The following is a 20,898-nucleotide window of genomic DNA, read 5'->3' as shown; positions in this document are numbered from 1 at the left end:
CACTTTTAACAGCTTTATTTAGCTGCTAAACAGCTGTTAGGTGAGAGACGTCCACACTACCCAGCCAGGTGAGGAGAGAGTTTCCTGCACTTTTCACAGTTTTATTTCCAGAGAGACATCAGAGATTGTAACATTCTCTGTTTCACGGAAACATGGCTCGGGATATGTTGTCGGAATCAGTTCAGCCACCGGGCTTCTCCATGCATCGCGCCGACAGAGATAAACACCTCTCTGGGAAGAGGAAGGACGGGGGTGTATGCTTTATGATTAACGACTTATGGTGTAATCATAACGACATACAGGAACTCAAATCCTTCTGCTCACCCAACCTAGAATTCCTTACAATCAAATTTTACAATACCAAGAGAATTCTCGTCAGTTATAGTCACAGTTGTGTACATTCCCCCTCAAGCAGACACCAAGACGGCCATCAAGGAACTTCACTGGACAATATGCAAACTGGAAACCACACATCCTGAGCCTGCATTTATTGTAGCTGGAGATTTTAACAAAGCACATTTGAGAACAAGGCTACCTAAATTCTACCAGCATATCGATTGCGCTACGCGCATGGACAATACCCTCCACCACTGCTACTCAAACCTCCGTGATGCATAAAAAGACCTCCCCCGCCCTCCCTTCGGCAAATCCGACCACAACGCCATCAGAAACTCAAACAGGATGTACCAGTAACGAGAACCATTCAACGCTGGTCCGACCAATCGGAAGCCACGCTTCAAGATTGTTTTGATCACGCGGACTGGAAAATGTTCCTGTCAGCCTCAGAGAGCAACATCGACCTATACGCTGATTCTGTGATTGTGTTTATAAAGAAGTGCATTGGAGATGATGTACCCACTGTGACTATTAAAACCTCCCCTTATCAGAAACCATGAATGGATGGCAGCATTCGTGCAAAACTGAAAGCGCGATCCACTGCATTTAACCATGGAATTAGGTCTGGGAATATGACTGAATATACAGTAAACAGTGTAGCTATTCCCTCTGCAAGGCAATCAAACAAGCGAATTGCCAGTACAGGGACAAGGTGGAGTTGCAATTCAACAGCTAAGACATGAGACGTATGTGGCAGGGTCTACAGGAAATCACAGACTACAAAAAGAAAACCAACCACGTCACAGACACTGACGTCATGCTTCCAGACAAACTAAACACCTTCTTTGCCCGCTTTGAGGATAATACAGTGCTACCACTGCGGCCCGCTAACAAGGACTGCGCCTCCCCCCCTCCTTCGCCGTGGCTGACGTGAGTAAAACGTTTAAACATGTTAACCCTCGCAAGGTTGCTGGCCTAGACGGCATCCCTAGCCACGTCCTCAGAGCATGCGCAGACCAGCTGGCTGGTGTGTTTACGGACATATTCAATCGCTCCCTATCCCAGTCTGTTGTCCCTACATGCTTCAAGATGGCTACCATTGTTCCTGTACCCAAGAAGGAAAAGATAACTGAATTAAATGACTACCACCCCGTAGCACTCACTTCTGTCATCATGAAGTGCTTTGAGAGACTAGTCAAGGATCATATCACCTCCACCTTACCGGCCAGCCTAGACCCACTTCAGTTTACATACTTCCCCAACAGGTCCACAGACGATGCAATCGCCATCCCACTGCACACTGCCCTGTCCCATCTGGAGCTGAAGAAATGTGGCTTGTCACCCAAAACCTTGACAAACTTTTACGGATGCACAATCGAGAGAACCATGTCGGGCTGTATCACAGCCTGGTACGGCAACTGCACTGCCCTCAACCGCAAGGCTCTCCAGAGGGTGGTGAGGTCTACACAACGCATCACCGGGGGCAAACTACCTGCCCTCAATGACACCTACAGCACCCAATGTCACAGGAAGGCCAAAAAGATCAATGAGGACATCAACCACCCGAGCCACTGCCTGTTCACCCCGCTACCATCCAGAAGGCGAGGTCAGTACAGGTGCATCAAAGCTGGGACCGATAAACTGAAAAACAGCTTCTATCTCAAGGCCATCAGACTGCTAAACAGCCATCACTACCTCATAGAGGCTGCTGCCTACATTGAGACCCAATCACTGGCCACTTTAGTAAATGGATCACGAGTCACTTTATACAATGTCACTCTAAATAATGGCACTTTAATAATGTTTACATATCTTACATTACTCATATCATATGTATATACTGTATTTTATACCATCTATTGCACCTTGCCTATGCCGCTTGGCCATCGCTCATCCATATACTTACATGTACATATTCTCATTCCATCCCTTTAGATTTGTGTGTATTAGGTAGTTGTTGGGGAATTGTTAGATTACTTGTTAGATATTACTGCACTGTCGGAACTAGAAGCACAAGCATTTCGCTACACTTGCATTAACATCTGCTAACCATGTGTATGTGACAAATAAAATTTGATTTGAAACTAATACAATATGTCTGGACAGGGTATAGAATAGGAAACTAATAAACTTTGTCTGGACAGTGTCTATGAATCTGTGAAAGAGGCATGCTATGGTCCTCTATGGACCTCTATGATCCTCTATGGTCCTCTATGGACCTCTATGGTCCTCTATGGTCCTCTATGATCCTCTGTGGACCTCTGTGGTCTTCTATGGACCTCTGTGGTCTTCTATGGACCTCTATGGTCCTCTATGGACCTCTGTGGTCCTCTGTGGTCCTCTATGGTCCTCTAGGGACCTCTATGGTCCTCTATGGTCCTCTATGGTCCTCTGGAGCGTGTGGTTGACTCTTTTTGTCTCTTTGTAGACTGTGACATTTGGCTAAATATTTTAAATCTTTTATCTACAGTGAGAACGTTGTTAATATTAGTATTACAATATTTGTCCTAAGAATAGCTGAACTCTACGTCGGGGTCTGGGCCTAGCGCCATATTGTGGGGTTTTAGAGGAAAAAGGCCTCTTTTGGCTGAGGAGTTACATTTCCATTGATGATTATTACGGAGACTGCCCAAACGGCACCCTATTCCCGAACGCAGTGCACTACATATGGTGCCATTTAGGACGTATCTTGAGGGATTTGGGTTTTCGCGTTTGAGGCCAACTTGACCGTTATTCAACTGGCTCAAAATAAAACAATGGTCAGAATCAGATATTGTCCAGAGACTGTTTTATTATATATAATGTATTCACGATTTATTATGTATTATTTATTATCTCTTATTTATTGTTAAGGGCATGTATTTATCCACTGGCAGGTTCCTGTTGTGATCAGTGGTCTGTAATACAGAGGTATTGTTGATAGACTGACTATAGGGGTTCATAACATCATCACAGTTATTTGCTTGATAGACTTGACTACAGTTGTGTTTGCTTGGTAGACTGTTGACTATAGGGGTTTATGATGTCATCACAGTTGTGTTTCCTTGGTAGACTGTTGACTATAAGGGTTTATGATGTCATCACAGTTGTGTTTGCTTGGTTGACTGTTGACTATACGGGTTTATGATGTCATCACAGTTGTGTTTACTTGATAGACTGTTGACTATAGGGGTTTATGATGTCATCACAGTTGTGTTTGCTTGGTAGACTGTTGACTATAGGGGTTTATGATGTCATCACAGTTGTGTTTGCTTGATAGACTGTTGACTATAGGGGTTTATGATGTCATCACAGTTGTGTTTGCTTGGTAGACTGTTGACTATAGGGGTTTATGATGTCATCACAGTTGTGTTTGCTTGGTAGACTGTTGACTATAGGGGTTTATGATGTCATCACAGTTGTGTTTGCTTGGTAGACTGTTGACTATAGGGGTTTATGACGTCATCACAGTTGTGTTTGCTTGGTAGACTGTTGCCTATAGGGGTTTATGATGTCATCACAGTTGTGTTTCCTTGGTAGACTGTTGACTATAGGGGTTTATGACGTCATCACAGTTGTGTTTCCTTGGTAGACTGTTGACTATAGGGGTTTATGATATCATCACAGTTGTGTTTCCTTGGTAGACTGTTGACTATAGGGGTTTATGATGTCATCACAGTTGTGTTTGCTTGGTAGACTGTTGCCTATAGGGGTTTATGATGTCATCGCAGTTGTGTTTCCTTGGTAGACTGTTGACTATAGGGGTTTATGATGTCATCACAGTTGTGTTTGCTTAATATTGTAACTTAAGCACCTAAAGCACACACGCAGGAGAAGGGCTCTCTATCAAGGAGTGACCCCTATACTGAATCTCATAGTGTATGTCACGTGTGGGAAAGAAATCTAACATAGACATTGGCTTGGGGATAAACTACTCCTAGACCCTACAGAGTTAGAGCTTGGGGATAACTACTCCTAGACCCTACAGAGTTAGCGCTTGGGGATAAACTACTCCTAGACCCTATATGGTTAGAGCTTGGGGATAAACTACTCCTAGACCCTACAGGGTTAGAGCTTGGGGATAAACTACTCCTAGACCCTACAGAGTTAGAGCTTTGGGATAAACTACTCCCAGACCCTACAGGGTTAAAGCTTGGTGATAAACTACTCCCAGACCCTACAGAGTTAGAGCTTGGAGATAAACTACTCCTAGACCCTACAGGGTTAGAGCTTGGGGATAAACTACTCCCAGACCCTACAGGGTTAGAGCTTGGGGATAAACTACTCCCAGACCCTACAGGGTTACAGCTTGGGGATAAACTACTCCTAGACCCTACAGGGTTAGAGCATGGGGATAAACTACTCCCAGACCCTACAGGGTTAGAGCTTGGGGATAAACTACTCCTAGACCCTACAGGATTAGAGCTTGGGGATAAACTACTCCTAGACCCTACAGGGTTAGAGCTTGGGGACAAACTACTCCTAGACCCTACAGGGTTAGAGCTTGGGGACAAACTACTCCTAGACCCTACAGGGTTAGAGCTTGGGGATAAACTACTCCTAGACCCTATATGGTTAGAGCTTGGGGATAAACTAGGACTCCCAGACCCTACAGTGCTAGAAATCACTCAAAAGTCAGTAAATGACCTTTTAAGGATTCTGGTAGTTATAGTAACCAAACTGGATCCACCTTGCTTTCCTTGGGGAGGTTTCTGTGTTTTGCCACTCTGAAAGGAGGGTCTTTGTGTCTGACTGAAAGCATCGTTGTGTGTGTGTTTCCCTGTTGGTGGGAAAGTGGTGGGAGTCACACAGGTCAAGCATTCAGGTAGGGAGTAGTATTTCCTTATTGTGGAACAAAAAAAACACACAAACACCTGATAGTGTTGGGTACATGTTAGTTTGACCTCTGACCTTTCCATACAACTTCTTCCCACAGGTAATTCTAAGTCAGTATTAAGAGAATGTTGTTGTGACAGCAATATGAGGACGATATGATACGGACAATGCCTTTAACACAACAATACCTTTCAGACTACCCTCTAAAGAAGATAAGTCCTTTGTGAAACTGTCTTTCCAAGCAACAGTGTGTGTTGATCAGTAAAGTGTTCCATCTTAGCTTGAGTCTTTACAAAAGGCTGTTACCTCTTCACACAGAGCCACACAAGCCTTAGAGGGATTTGCAGAGCTTTACTGGAACACATGTAAAGTGGTTTCAGAAGAAGCTTGTTGACACTGATACAATAGAGCAGGTCCATCCTGCTCTCAGCACAGGAGATCCTGTCTGACGAGCATGGAGCAATGGCTCGGGCTGGGATTGACAGCATGGGAATCGATATATCTGACACACAGATCAGTGTATTGTATATGGGACAGACAAGGAATCAGACTTTCAAAGAGTACAACATTATATATTAAAAAACATCTATAGGCAGGGGCGGCAGGTAGCCTAGTGGTTAGAGTGTAGGGACGGTAGGTAGCCTAGTGGTTAGAGTGTAGGGGCGGCAGGTAGCCTAGTGGTTAGAGTGTAGGGGCGGCAGGTAGCCTAGTGGTTAGAGTGTAGGGGCGGCAGGTAGCCTAGTGGTTAGAGTGTAGGGGCGGCAGGTAGCCTAGTGGTTAGAGTGTAGGGACGGTAGGTAGCCTAGTGGTTAGAGTGTAGGGGCGGCAGGTAGCCTAGTGGTTAGAGTGTAGGGACGGTAGGTAGCCTAGTGGTTAGAGTGTAGGGGCGGCAGGTAGCCTAGTGGTTAGAGTGTAGGGACGGCAGGTAGCCTAGTGGTTAGAGTGTAGGGGCGGCAGGTAGCCTAGTGGTTAGAGTGTAGGGGCGGCAGGTAACCTAGTGGTTAGAGTGGAGGGACGGCAGGTAGCCTAGTGGTTAGAGTGGAGGGACGGCAGGTAGCCTAGTGGTTAGAGTGTAGGGACGGCAGGTAGCCTAGTGGTTAGAGTGGAGGGACGGCAGGTAGCCTAGTGGTTAGAGTGTAGGGGCGGCAGGTAGTCTAGTGGTTAGAGGGTAGTGGCGGCAGGTAGCCTAGTGGTTAGAGTGGAGGGACGGCAGGTAGCCTAGTGGTTAGAGTGTAGGGGCGGCAGGTAGCCTAGTGGTTAGAGTGGAGGGACGGCAGGTAGCCTAGTGGTTAGAGTGTAGGGGCGGCAGGTAGCCTAGTGGTTAGAGCGTTGGACTAGTAACCGAAAGGTTGCAAGATTGAATCCCCGAGCTGACAAAGTAAAAATCTGTCTTTCTGCCCCGGAACAAGGCAGTTAACCCACTGTTTCTAGTTAACCCACTGTTCCTAGTTAACCCACTGTTCCTAGTTAACCCACTGTTCCTAGTTAACCCACTGTTCATTGAAAATAAGAATTTGTTCTTAACGGACTTGCCTAGTAAAATAAAACAGGCAAGGCAGGGACATAAATGGTAGTTTTAAAAGGGATTGATTAGAAAAACAACAAATGTGAAATACAGCCATTGTCTGTTTTTTTTGTCTAAGTACGATTACAAGCCAAATCACTTATCTGAATTTAAAATGGCTGACATCTGCTCCAGAACTAATTTCCCACCCACTAACACCAAGCAGCAGTAGTCCTAATATACAGCCAAGACAGGGCCTTGTTTTCACCCAGCTGTTGTCCTGTTACAGGCTGGATGTACAAGGTTCAGGAATGACCTAGCAGTACATAGCTTGTTGTGGTCTAGTAGCAACACGCCCAGCACAAGAACATACTGTATATTGCAAGCCCGGAGACAGTGGTTCGAATCCTGCGTCCTCCCTTCCTACTGTTCCTAGCTGTTCTCTAGCTCCCCCTTTGATTTGGGATGTGTGTACAGTTTAAAGAATACTGAAAGGTTAGTGGAACTTTATTCACCCAGCAGTATGTTGTCTTGTTCCAGGCTCTATGTACAAGGGCCAGGAGTTACCCCATTCTATTGTCCTGTTCCAGGCTCTATGTACAAGGGCCAGGAGTTACTCATTATATTGTCCTGTTCCAGGCTGTGTGTACAAGGGCCAGGAGTTACCCCATTCTATTGTCCTGTTCCAGGCTGTATGTACAAGGGCCAGGAGTTACCCCATTCTATTGTCTTGTTCCAGGCTCTATGTACAAGAGCCAGGAGTTACCCCATTCTATTGTCCTGTACCCCAGGCTGTATGTACAAGGGCCAGGAGTTACCCCATTCTATTGTCCTGTTCCAGGCTCTATGTACAAGGGCCAGGAGTTACCCCATTCTATTGTCCTGTTCCAGGCTCTATGTACAAGGGCCAGGAGTTACCCCATTCTATTGTCTTGTTCCAGGCTGTATGTACAAGGGCCAGGAGTTACCCCATTCTATTGTCCTGTTCCAGGCTGTGTGTACAAGGGCCAGGAGTTACCCCATTCTATTGTCCTGTTCCAGGCTGTGTGTACAAGGGCCAGGAGTTACTCATTATATTGTCCTGTTCCAGGCTGTGTGTTCAAGGGCCAGGAGTTACCCATTCTATTGTCCTGTTCCAGGCTGTGTGTTCAAGGGCCAGGAGTTACCCCATTCTATTGTCCTGTTCCAGGCTGTATGTACAAGGGCCAGGAGTTACTCATTCTATTGTCCTGTTCCAGGCTGTATTTACAAGGGCCAGGAGTTACCCCATTCTATTGTCCTGTTTCAGGCTCTATGTACAAGGGCCAGGAGTTACCCCATTCTATTGTCCTGTTCCAGGATGTGTGTACAAGGGCCAGGAGTTACCCCATTCTATTGTCCTGTTCCAGGCTGTGTGTACAAGGGCCAGGAGTGCAGGCTGGTGATCCACTACGAGCAGGGCTTCTCTGTCCTGGCTGAGCAGAAGAGGGAGGACCAGGTGGACCAGGGGAACCAGAACCAAGCCAAACCTCTCCTCTGCTACCCCTTCGAACGCCTCAAGATGTCCTCCGACGACGGGGTCAGGATGCTCTTCCTGGATTTCAGTGGAAAAGAGGGTGAAATTGTAAGTGTATTTTTTTTAAACAAGAAGCAAGGCTTCCTCTTGATATTCCACACTACAGTAGATCCACCATGTGACCTTTCCCCTACATTAACCTGGTTATCATTCACCTATCGGGACCATTGTTTCTACTAGGGACAGGATCACTCTTAACAACCGTCTCTGTTAGTTGATGACTGTACATGAGACCGTATTTCATGGAGGATAAAAACACCCATTTGACTCATATTTCATTGCAGTTTCTCTTCTGCTCTACTGAGCCACGGTTAAATGAACACAAACAAGTAAAGATGGAAAAGTTTCCACAGAATTCCCTATACGTTAAACAGGAAATGAGTCATACATGGGCATACTGAAACACTGTTTATGAAAATAACTCTGTTTAGATGTGTTCTACTCTCAGAACACTACAACTGTAATAGAAAATAACTAATGGAACTCACCATTAGAACTCATGGAACTGTAATATAATAGAACTAATGGAACTCACCATTAGAACTCATGGAACTGTAATATAATATAACTAATGGAACTCACCATTAGAACTAATGGAACTGTAATATAATAGAACTCACCATTAGAACTAATGGAACTGTAATATAATATAACTAATGGAACTCACCATTAGAACTAATGGAACTGTAATATAATAGAACTAATGGAACTCACCATTAGATCTCATGGAACTGTAATACAATAGAACTAATGGAACTCACCATTAGAACTCATGGAACTGTAATATAATGGAACTCACCATTAGATCTCATGGAACTGTAATATAATAGAACTCACCATTAGATCTCATGGAATCAGGGCAAGGTGTCTGGTAACATGACCGAATACAAACAGTGCAGCTATTCCCTCCGCAAGGCTATCAAACAAGCTAAGCGCCAGTACAGAGACAAAGTAGAATCTCAATTCAACGGCTCAGACACAAGAGGCATGTGGCAGGGTCTACAGTCAATCACGGACTACAGGAAGAAACCCAGCCCAGTCACGGACCAGGATGTCTTGCTCCCAGGCAGACTAAATAACTTTTTTGCCCGCTTTGAGGACAATACAGTGCCACTGACACGGCCTGCAACGAAAACATGCGGTCTCTCCTTCACTGCAGCCGAGGTGAGTAAGACATTTAAACGTGTTAACCCTCGCAAGGCTGCAGGCCCAGATGGCATCCCCAGCCGCGCCCTCAGAGCATGCGCAGACCAGCTGGCCGGTGTGTTTACGGACATATTCAATCAATCCCTATACCAGTCTGCTGTTCCCACATGCTTCAAGAGGGCCACCATTGTTCCTGTTCCCAAGAAAGCTAAGGTAACTGAGCTAAATGACTACCGCCCCGTAGCACTCACATCCGTCATCATGAAGTGCTTTGAGAGACTAGTCAAGGACCATATCACCTCCACCCTACCTGACACCCTAGACCCACTCCAATTTGCTTACCGCCCAAATAGGTCCACAGACGATGCAATCTCAACCACACTGCACACTGCCCTAACCCATCTGGACAAGAGGAATACCTATGTGAGAATGCTGTTCATCGACTACAGCTCGGCATTCAACACCATAGTACCCTCCAAGCTCGTCATCAAGCTCGAGACCCTGGGTCTCGACCCCGCCCTGTGCAACTGGGTACTGGACTTCCTGACGGGCCGCCCCCAGGTGGTGAGGGTAGGCAACAACATCTCCTCCCCGCTGATCCTCAACACTGGGGCCCCACAAGGTTGCGTTCTGAGCCCTCTCCTGTACTCCCTGTTCACCCACGACTGCGTGGCCACGCACGCCTCCAACTCAATCATCAAGTTTGCGGACGACACAACAGTGGTAGGCTTGATTACCAACAACGATGAGACGGCCTACAGGGAGGAGGTGAGGGCCCTCGGAGTGTGGTGTCAGGAAAACAACCTCACACTCAACGTCAACAAAACTAAGGAGATGATTGTGGACTTCAGGAAACAGCAGAGGGAACACCCCCCTATCCACATCGATGGAACAGTAGTGGAGAGGGTAGCAAGTTTTAAGTTCCTCGGCATACACATCACAGACAAACTGAATTGGTCCACTCACACAGACAGCATCGTGAAGAAGGCGCAGCAGCGCCTCTTCAACCTCAGGAGGCTGAAGAAATTCGGCTTGTCACCAAAAGCACTCACAAACTTCTACAGATGCACAATCGAGAGCATCCTGGCGGGCTGTATCACCGCCTGGTATGGCAACTGCACCGCCCTCAACCGTAAGGCTCTCCAGAGGGTAGTGAGGTCTGCACAACGCATCACCGGGGGCAAACTACCTGCCCTCCAGGACACCTACACCACCCGATGTCACAGGAAGGCCATAAAGATCATCAAGGACATCAACCACCCGAGCCACTGCCTGTTCACCCCGCTATCATCCAGAAGGCGAGGTCAGTACAGGTGCATCAAAGCTGGGACCGAGAGACTGAAAAACAGCTTCTATCTCAAGGCCATCAGACTGTTAAACAGCCACCACTAACACTGAGTGGCTGCTGCCAACACACTGACACTGACTCAACTCCAGCCACTTTAATAATGGGAATTGATGGGAAATGATGTAAATATATCACTAGCCACTTTAAACAATGCTACCTTATATAAATGTTACTTACCCTACATTATTCATCTCATATGCATACGTATATACTGTACTCTATATCATCGACGGTATCCTTATGTAATACATGTATCACTAGCCACTTTATACTATACTATGCCACTTTGTTTACATACTCATCTCATTTGTACATACTGTACCCGATACCATCTACTGTATCTTGCCTATGCTGCTCTGTACCATCACTCATTCATATATCCTTATGTACATATTCTTTATCCCCTTACACTGTGTACAAGACAGTAGTTTTGGAATTGTTAGTTAGATTACTTGTTATTACTGCATTGTCGGAACTAGAAGCACAAGCATTTCGCTACACTCGCATTAACATCTGCTAACCATGTGTATGTGACAAATAAAATTTGATTTGATTTGATTTGATTTGATTTGGAACTGTAATATAATAGAACTAATGGAACTCACCATTAGATCTCATGGAACTGTAATATAATGGAACTCACCATTAGATATCATGGAACTGTAATATAATAGAACTCACCATTAGATCTCATGGAACTGTAATATAATAGAACTCACCATTAGATCTCATGGAACTGTAATATAATAGAACTAATGGAACTCACCATTATATCTCATGGAACTGTAATATAATGGAACTCACCATTAGATCTCATGGAACTGTAATATAATAGAACTCACCATTAGATCTCATGAAACTGTAATATACTAGAACTCACCATTAGAACTAGAATGTAACATTCTCTCCTGTTCTATGTTCAGCAGCTGGACCTCCACTCGTGCCCAAAGCCTATCGTCTTCATCCTCCACTCATTCCTCTCGGCAAAGATCGCCAGACTCGGCCTGGTAGCATAAAGGTTCTGTTTACCACCAACGGACCACAAGGACTGAACAGTTCCAGACTTCTAGAGTGGAGTGTCCCGGAGTTCCACACTGGAGTGTACAGAACAGAGGAGGACATGGCTGATAACTGAACTACGAGAACAAGGACTGTGATGTGCAGTGAACTAGACACAGGATCTACCCTGATTCAAAGTCCACACAAACAGCTCAAAATGAATGGATCATGTTTAAAAAAAAACTGGAATGAGTTGTTTTGTGTATTTATAGAAACACATGCATTACCGATGACATCATAGCGAGAGATCAGTTACAACAGAAGAAGTTGTTTTGTGTATTTATAGAAACACATGCATTACCGATGACATCATAGCGAGAGATCAGTTACAACAGAAGAAATTGTTTTGTTCAAATCGTCGTTAAGCTGTACAAGAACAATAATCTATTGTTTTGGTACTAAAAAACATACTGGAAGTGTGATCTATCTAGCATCCATCCATCCTACGCTAATTGTTTATTCGTCAATCTCTGTCTGCAAATTATTCAGCGATTACTGTTAACTTAAATGAAAAAGTTATGGTGAAAAAGATTGTGAAGGCTGCTTGAAAATTTGAATTGTCCTACGCCTTTGGCAGCTATTATAATTCAAGGCTTAGTTTTATTTTAACTCTGTTAATGATGCACATAAATGACATATTTCTGGATTGTCTTTCAGGTTGTTCTTGTGGTCTAACTGGTGTTCACTGTATTTCCTCAACAAGAACCAATCAAACCAACGTTCCCACAAAACACGCACTCTGAAATGTGTTCAAGTCTCTGTACCAAACAATGTCTTCGCTTGTGGAGGAATGGGGTGCATCGAATGAATGCAATATGACAATTAAAATGTCAAAACACTTCAACACACTGCAACTTGGGATGGCCCAATCCATACAATAGAATAGAGTAGACTAAAACAGAAGACTATAATAGAGTAGAATAGAACATAATAGACTAGAATATAATAGAGTAGAATAGACTAGAATATAATAGAGTAGAATAGACTAGAATATAATAGAGTAGAATAGACAAGAATAGACTAGAACATAATATACTAAAATCGAATATAATAGACTAGAATATAATAGAGTAGAATAGACTAGAATATAATAGAGTAGAATAGACTAAAATAGAATAGACTAGAATATAATAGAGTAGAATCTACTAAAATATAATAGTGTAGAATAGACAAGAATAGAGTAGACTAGAACATAATAGACTGAAATAGAATAGAATAGACTAAAATGTAATAGAGTAGAATAGACTAAAATAGAATAGAATAGACTAAAATAGAATAGACTAGAATATAATAAAGTAGAATAGACTAAAATAGAATAGACTATAATAGAGTAGAATATACTAACATATAATAGAGTAGAATAGACTAAAATAGAATAGACTAGAATATAATAAAGTAGAATAGACTAGAATAGAATAAAATAGAATTGACTAAAATATAATAGAGTAGAATAGACTAAAATAGAATAGAATAGACTAAAATAGAATAGACTAGAATATAATAAAGTAGAATAGACAAATAGAATAGACTAGACTATAATAGAGTAGAATATACTAACATATAATAGAGTAGAATAGACTATAATAGAATATACTAAAATATAATAGAGTAGAATCAAAGACTATATTATAATGACTATAAAATAAACTGTAAGAGTAGAATAGAAGACTATATTATACTGACTATAATAGAGTAGAATAGAAGACTATAATATAATAGAGTAGAATAGACTATAAGACCATATTATAATATGACTATAATATAATATGACTATAATATAATAGAGTAGAATAGACTAGAAGACTATAATATAACATGACTATAATAGAGTAGAATAGACTAGAAGACTATATTATAATATGACTATAATAGAGTAGAATAGACTAGAGTATAATAGAATAGACTATAATATAAGAGACTAGTATATGATTGGCTCAGCAGAGAATTCACCAAAGAAGCACAACACACCTCCTGATTGGGGTTTACATGCCACTGAGTAAGGCGCAGGCATCCAAGCCACTCACACACAACCTGTTGTTCAGCGTCAGAGCTGTTCCGAGCCACTGTCCACAGCTTGAAGCCATCATTCAGCCCATCTAATCTAACACAAAGGGCATTGATAGACTTTCTGAATGTCAATTTATAGAAATCAGAACTGCTGGAGACTTTCCAAATTAAATCAGCAATTAGTGTGGCGTTTGTTGTGTCCTGAGGGCTCCGTGTCCCAGCAGCCTGCCCGTTTCTAGGAGTACGGTGAGTGTGTGTGTGTAAGCAAGTGTGTGTGTGGGGGTGGGGGGATTCTTCTGGACACTTTTGGGGATTTTAGGTCCCCACAAGGATAGTAAAACAAGGAAAATTGTCACTTATGAGGACATTTCCCACATCCGCATGAGGACAAAGGCTATGCTAAATTTAGGGGTTAGGTTTAGAATTAGGACTAGGGTTGAATTAGGGTTAGGTTTAGAATTAGGCTTAGGTTTAGAATTATGGTTAGGTTTAGAATTAGGCTTAGGTTTAGAATTATGGTTAGGTTTAGAATTAGGGGGAAGTAGGATTTTCAATGGAAATCAAGTGTAGGTCCCCACGAGGATAGAAGAACAAAATGGGTGTGTACATTTTTTCCTACCTTATCAGGACCACACTGTCCTGACAAGTCACCACAATGTCCTGATAAGATAGGAAAACAAGAACAATTTAGAAAAGTCAGGACTTTTATGTCCTGAATTTGTTAAAATTTTATGTTAAGTTTAAGGTTTAGGTTTAGTTAGGGTTAAGGTTAGGACAAGCTCACTCTCCTTGCTTGTTTTAATACATGAGTCCAAATCACTGATCTGATTTCACCTCCACTAATTAATGTAATAACTCCAACTCTCCTCTATCATGACTGAGGGTGGTTGGTCCTGATTCTGTTGAGTACGACTTAACAGAAGGAGCAGATTTTGAATTACACTAATGAGGACAGACCTCAACCTAACTCAGTAATTCTGTACTATTTACTTATATAGTTTTTTTGCCTTAAGTCATTGAGAACAGGTTCTCTTTTACAATAAGGACCTAACCAAGCTAAATATTGAAGATGCTATATTTATACCATTAAAAATAGAATGCTTGGTAGTTATCCCAAAATAGTTGTTTAAGTCCAACCCTTACCTTAGTCTAATTGGGTGGCCTGTGGTGGGATGAATCATGAGACCAAACACAATGGGGTGTGTGGAGCATCTATAGGGGAGCATTGTTAGCCTGGATGCCTGTCTGTTGTTTGGCAGTAGAGCAGGAACATACTGGCACCCAGGCCAGAGGAGAAAACAAAGCCCCCTCAGAATGTATCAGGTCCCAAGGTTGCTAACCAGAGAGGCTCGACCCCCAGTTCATTCCCATCATCCCTTTCATGCTCTTGGCCAGGGGAGAGAGGAGCGTCTCGACCCCCAGTTCATTCCCATCACCTCTTTCATGCTCTTGGCCAAGGGAGAGGACTTAGGGGGGTATAGAGTAGTGAGGACTGAGGGGGGTATAGAGTACTGAGGACCGAGGGTGGTATATAGTAGTGAGGACTAAGGGGGGTATGGAGTAGTGAGGACTGAGGGGGGTATAGAGTACTGAGGACAGAGGGTGGTATATACTAGTGAGGACTAAGGGGGGTATAGAGTAGTGAGGACTGGGGGGTATAGAGTAGTGAGGACTGAGGGTGGTATAGAATAGTGAGGACTAAGGGGGGTGGTATAGAATAGTGAGGACTGAGGGGGTATATAGTAGTGAGGACTAAGGGGGGTGTAGAGTAGTGAGGACTGAGGGGGGTATAGAGTACTGAGGACCGAGGGTGGTATATAGTAGTGAGGACTAAGGGGGGTATAGAGTACTGAGGACAGAGGGTGGTATATACTAGTGAGGACTAAGGGGGGTATAGAGTAGTGAGGACTGGGGGGTATAGAGTAGTGAGGACTGAGGGTGGTATAGAATAGTGAGGACTAAGGGGGGTGGTATAGAATAGTGAGGACTGAGGGGGTATAGAGTAGTGAGGACTGAGGGGGGGGTATAGAGTAGTGAGGACTGAGGGGGTATAGAGTAGTGAGGACTAAGGGTGGGTGGTATATAGTAGTGAGGACTAAGGGGGTGGTATAGAGTAGTGAGGACTATGGGGGGTATAGAGTAGTGAGGACTAAGGGGGGTGGTATAGAGTAGTGAGGACTAAGGGGGGTGGTATAGAGTAGTGAGGACTGAGGGGGGTATAGAGTACTGAGGACAGAGGGTGGTATATAGTAGTGAGGACTAAGGGGGTATAGAGTAGTGAGGACTGAGGGTGGTATAGAATAGTGAGGACTGAGGGGGGTATAGAGTAGTGAGGACTAAGGGGGTGGTATAGAATAGTGAGGACTGAGGGGGTATAGAGTAGTGAGGACTGAGGGGGGTGGTATAGAGTAGTGAGGACTAAGGGGGTGGTATAGTGAGGACTATGGGGGGTATAGAGTAGTGAGGACTAAGGGGGTGGTATATAGTAGTGAGGACTAAGGGGGGTGGTATATAGTAGTGAGGACTAAGGGGGTGGTATAGAGTAGTGAGGACTAAGGGGGTGGTATAGTGAGGACTGAGGGGGGTATAGAATAGTGAGGACTGAGGGGGGTATAGAATAGTGAGGACTGAGGGGGGTATAGAGTAGTGAGGACTGAGGGGGGTATAGAATAGTGAGGACTGAGGGGGGTATAGAATAGTGAGGACTGAGGGGGGTATAGAATAGTGAGGACTGAGGGGGGTATAGAATAGTGAGGACTGAGGGGGGTATAGAATAGTGAGGACTGAGTGGGGTATAGAATAGTGAGGACTGAGGGGGTTATAGAATAGTGAGGACTGAGGGGGGTATAGAATAGTGAGGACTGAGGGGGGTATAGAGTAGTGAGGACTGAGGGGGGTATAGAGTAGTGAGGACTGAGGGGGGTATAGAATAGTGAGGACTGAGGGGGGTATAGAGTAGTGAGGACTGAGGGGGGTATAGAATAGTGAGGACTGAGGGGGGTATATAATAGTGAGGACTGAGGGGGGTATAGAATAGTGAGGACTGAGGGGGGTATAGAATAGTGAGGACTGAGGGGGGTATAGAATAGTGAGGACTGAGGGGGTTATAGAATAGTGAGGACTGAGGGGGGTATAGAATAGTGAGGACTGAGGGGGGTATAGAATAGTGAGGACTGAGGGGGGTATAGAGTAGTGAAGACTGAGGGGGGTATAGAATAGTGAGGACCGAGGGGGGTATAGAGAAAGCATTGTTTTGTTCATATGTGTGAGAGAAAGTGACATTCTCTGCTGGCGTTGCATTTGTTCCTACTGTGAACCGAGATAGACTAATGTTACGTCACTAGAAACTGACAGTGTTGTACTGCACAGAACAGTCGTAGTACGCACAAAGATCACAAAACACATTTTATTATATTTCATCAAATTGATGGCACAACTAAAAGAAATAGTGATATCTACAATTCTACCAATGCTTTACAACAAACAGAGACATACATGTTAAATAAACCATGTAAACACATCTAAAAGACAAACCTCCCAGTTTGTGGAATTTCCTATTAAAACAACATAAGAGAGAACTCATTAAAACAAACAATGGAATTACAATGAATGGCTGCCTGGCAACTGACAGTCACTGAAGTTCTTAAGACATAAACAAACAATGTAATTACAATGAATGGCTGCCTGGCAACTGACAGTCACTGAAGTTCTTAAGACATAAACAAACAATGGAATAACAATGAATGGCTGCCTGGCAACTGACAGTCACTGAAGTTCTTAAGACATAAACAAACAATGGAATAACAATGAATGGCTGCCTGGCAACTGACAGTCACTGAGGTTCTTAAGACACAAACAAACATGCTAATCACACGTTCACCTCCTGACAGACTGTACTGATGTTTCCTGTGGTGAAAGTACATTCCACTGATGGTTGCGGTTTGCCGTGACGATAAAACCGGTCTAAAACCACTAGGGATCGTTCTCTCGTCACTTAGAGGCCCGCTCCGTGACCCAGTCGATGACCTGCAATACAACCAATAAAAACACATGGGTCTGTTTACAATTTACAAACTCTTCATGAACAATTTCTACCTGAACACCCCTCGACTTCTGAAGAACATGGTTCAAAGTTCACCTTCGTAAGGGGAAGGTAAAATATGTAATAAATGGTTGACAGGTTACCTGTTTGGCATTGCTGCTGGCTGCTTTCATCATTTCCTCATGAAGGCCCCTGGACGTCTTCAGATCCTTTTGGAGAAAAGGAATACATTGTGATGCCAGCTTATCTCTCTATAGTCTCTGGGGTGATGATGTAACAGTCAGCTTATCTCTCTATAGTCTCTGGGGTGATGATGTAACAGTCATATCTCTCTATAGTCTCTGGGGTGATGATGTAACAGTCAGCTGCTATAGTCAGGTCAGACAGCCAGTTTATCTCTCTATAGTCTCTGGGGTGATGATGTAACAGTCAGCTTATCTCTCTATAGTCTCTGGGGTGATGATGTAACAGTCAGCTTATCTCTCTATAGTCTCTGGGGTGATGATGTAACAGTCATCTTATCTCTCTATAGTCTCTGGGGTGATGATGTAACAGCCAGCTTATCTCTCTATAGTCTCTGGGGTGATGATGTAACAGTCAGCTTATCTCTCTATAGTCTCTGGGGTAATGATGTAACAGTCAGCTTATCTCTCTAGTCTCTGGGGTGATGATGTAACAGTCAGCTTATCTCTCTATAGTCTCTGGGGTGATGATGTAACAGTCAGCTTATCTCTCTATAGTCTCTGGGGTGATGATGTAACAGTCAGTTTATCTCTCTATAGTCTCTGGGGTGATGATGTAAGTCAGCTTATCTCTCTATAGTCTCTGGGGTGATGATGTAACAGTCAGCTTATCTCTCTATAGTCTCTGGGGTGATGATGTAAGTCAGCTTATCTCTCTATAGTCTCTGGGGTGATGATGTAACAGTCAGCTTATCTCTCTATAGTCTCTGGGGTGATGATGTAAGTCAGCCTATCTCTCCATAGTCTCTGGGGTGATGATGTAACAGTCAGCTGCTATAGTCAGGTCAGACAGTCAGCTTATCTCTCTATAGTCTCTGGGGTGATGATGTAACAGTCAGCTTATCTCTCTATAGTCTCTGGGGTGATGATGTAACAGTCAGTTTATCTCTCTATAGTCTCTGGGGTGATGATGTAACAGTCAGCTTATCTCTCTATAGTCTCTGGGGTGATGATGTAACAGCCAACTTATCTCTCTATAGTCTCTGGGGTGATGATGTAACAGTCAGCTGCTATAGTCAGGTCAGACTGCCAGCTTATCTCTCTATAGTCTCTGGGGTGATGATGTAACAGTCAGTTTATCTCTCTATAGTCTCTGGGGTGATGATGTAACAGTCAGCTTATCTCTCTATAGTCTCTGGGGTGATGATGTAACAGCCAACTTATCTCTCTATAGTCTCTGGGGTGATGATGTAACAGTCAGCTTATCTCTCTATAGTCTCTGGGGTGATGATGTAACAGTCAGCTTATCTCTCTATAGTCTCTGGGGTGATGATGTAACAGTCAGCTTATCTCTCTATAGTCTCTGGGGTGATGATGTAACAGTCAGCTTATCTCTCTATAGTCTCTGGGGTGATACTGTAACAGTCAGCTGCTATAGTCAGGGCAGACAGCCAGCTTATCTCTCTATAGTCTCTGGGGTGATACTGTAACAGTCAGCTGCTATAGTCAGGTCAGACAGTCAGCTTATCTCTCTATAGTCTCTGGGGTGATACTGTAACAGTCAGCTGCTATAGTCAGGTCAGACAGTCAGCTTATCTCTCTATAGTCTCTGGGGTGATACTGTAACAGTCAGCTGCTATAGTCAGGTCAGACAGTCAGTTTATCTCTCTATAGTCTCTGGGGTGATACTGTAACAGTCAGCTGCTATAGTCAGGGCAGACAGCCAGCTTATCTCTCTATAGTCTCTGGGGTGATACTGTAACAGTCAGCTGCTATAGTCAGGTCAGACAGTCAGTTTATCTCTCTATAGTCTCTGGGGTGATACTGTAACAGTCAGCTGCTATAGTCAGGTCAGACAGTCAGTTTATCTCTCTATAGTCTCTGGGGTGATACTGTAACAGTCAGCTGCTATAGTCAGGGCAGACAGCCAGCTTATCTCTCTATAGTCTCTGGGGTGATACTGTAACAGTCAGCTGCTATAGTCAGGGCAGACAGCCAGCTTATCTCTCTATAGTCTCTGGGGTGATACTGTAACAGTCAGCTGCTATAGTCAGGGCAGACAGCCAGCTTATCTCTCTATAGTCTCTGGGGTGATACTGTAACAGTCAGCTGCTATAGTCAGGTCAGACAGTCAGTTTATCTCTCTATAGTCTCTGGGGTGATACTGTAACAGTCAGCTGCTATAGTCAGGTCAGACAGTCAGCTTATCTCTCTATAGTCTCTGGGGTGATACTGTAACAGTCAGCTGCTATAGTCAGGGCAGACAGCCAGTTTATCTCTCTATAGTCTCTGGGGTGATACTGTAACAGTCAGCTGCTATAGTCAGGGCAGACAGCCAGTTTATCTCTCTATAGTCTCTGGGGTGATACTGTAACAGTCAGCTGCTATAGTCAGGTCAGACAGTCAGCTTATCTCTCTATAGTCTCTGGGGTGATACTGTAACAGTCAGCTGCTATAGTCAGGGCAGACAGCCAGTTTATCTCTCTATAGTCTCTGGGGTGATACTGTAACAGTCAGCTGCTATAGTCAGGGCAGACAGCCAGTTTATCTCTCTATAGTCTCTGGGGTGATACTGTAACAGTCAGCTGCTATAGTCAGGTCAGACAGCCAGTTTATCTCTCTATAGTCTCTGGGGTGATACTGTAACAGTCAGCTGCTATAGTCAGGGCAGACAGCCAGTTTATCTCTCTATAGTCTCTGGGGTGAGACTGTAACAGTCAGCTGCTATAGTCAGGGCAGACAGCCAGCTTATCTCTCTATAGTCTCTGGGGTGATACTGTAACAGTCAGCTGCTATAGTCAGGGCAGACAGCCAGCTTATCTCTCTATAGTCTCTGGGGTGATACTGTAACAGTCAGCTGCTATAGTCAGGGCAGACAGCCAGTTTATCTCTCTATAGTCTCTG

At 43.9% G+C, this 20,898-nt stretch overlaps 2 protein-coding genes across 4 annotated transcripts in view; one reads left to right on the top strand and one right to left on the bottom strand.

The window, feature by feature from the left end:
* LOC149984316 (beta-1-syntrophin-like) overlaps positions 1-12,414 on the top strand; it is an 86,582-nt gene extending 74,168 nt beyond the window's left edge. The window contains exons 6-7 of one of the 2 annotated variants that reach the window (XM_090220007.1): positions 8,044-8,258; positions 11,631-12,414. In XM_090220007.1, coding sequence (XP_090076133.1) covers positions 8,044-8,258; positions 11,631-11,720 — 305 coding nt within the window. In that variant the 3' untranslated portion in view covers positions 11,721-12,414. Of the gene's footprint in view, positions 1-8,043; positions 8,259-11,627 lie in introns of both variants that reach the window. The other variant, XM_090220001.1, reaches the window with a different exon arrangement.
* A 4,748-nt stretch (positions 12,415-17,162) lies between these two features.
* LOC110520696 (mdm2-binding protein) overlaps positions 17,163-20,898 on the bottom strand; it is a 50,370-nt gene continuing 46,634 nt past the window's right edge. For both annotated transcript variants that reach the window (XM_090219983.1, XM_090219980.1), the window contains exons 21-22: positions 17,956-18,021; positions 17,163-17,796 (exon numbers count right to left, since the gene is read on the bottom strand). In XM_090219983.1, coding sequence (XP_090076109.1) covers positions 17,761-17,796; positions 17,956-18,021 — 102 coding nt within the window. In that variant the 3' untranslated portion in view covers positions 17,163-17,760. The remainder of the gene's footprint in view (positions 17,797-17,955; positions 18,022-20,898) is intronic.

The sequence above is a fragment of the Oncorhynchus mykiss genome, chromosome 3 (genome assembly GCF_057628025.1).
Source record: "Oncorhynchus mykiss isolate SJ-2025 chromosome 3, ASM5762802v1, whole genome shotgun sequence".
Lineage (NCBI taxonomy): Eukaryota > Metazoa > Chordata > Actinopteri > Salmoniformes > Salmonidae > Oncorhynchus > Oncorhynchus mykiss.
The sequence above is the reverse complement of the archived record's forward strand: the minus strand, read 5'-3'. Positions and strand labels throughout refer to the sequence as shown.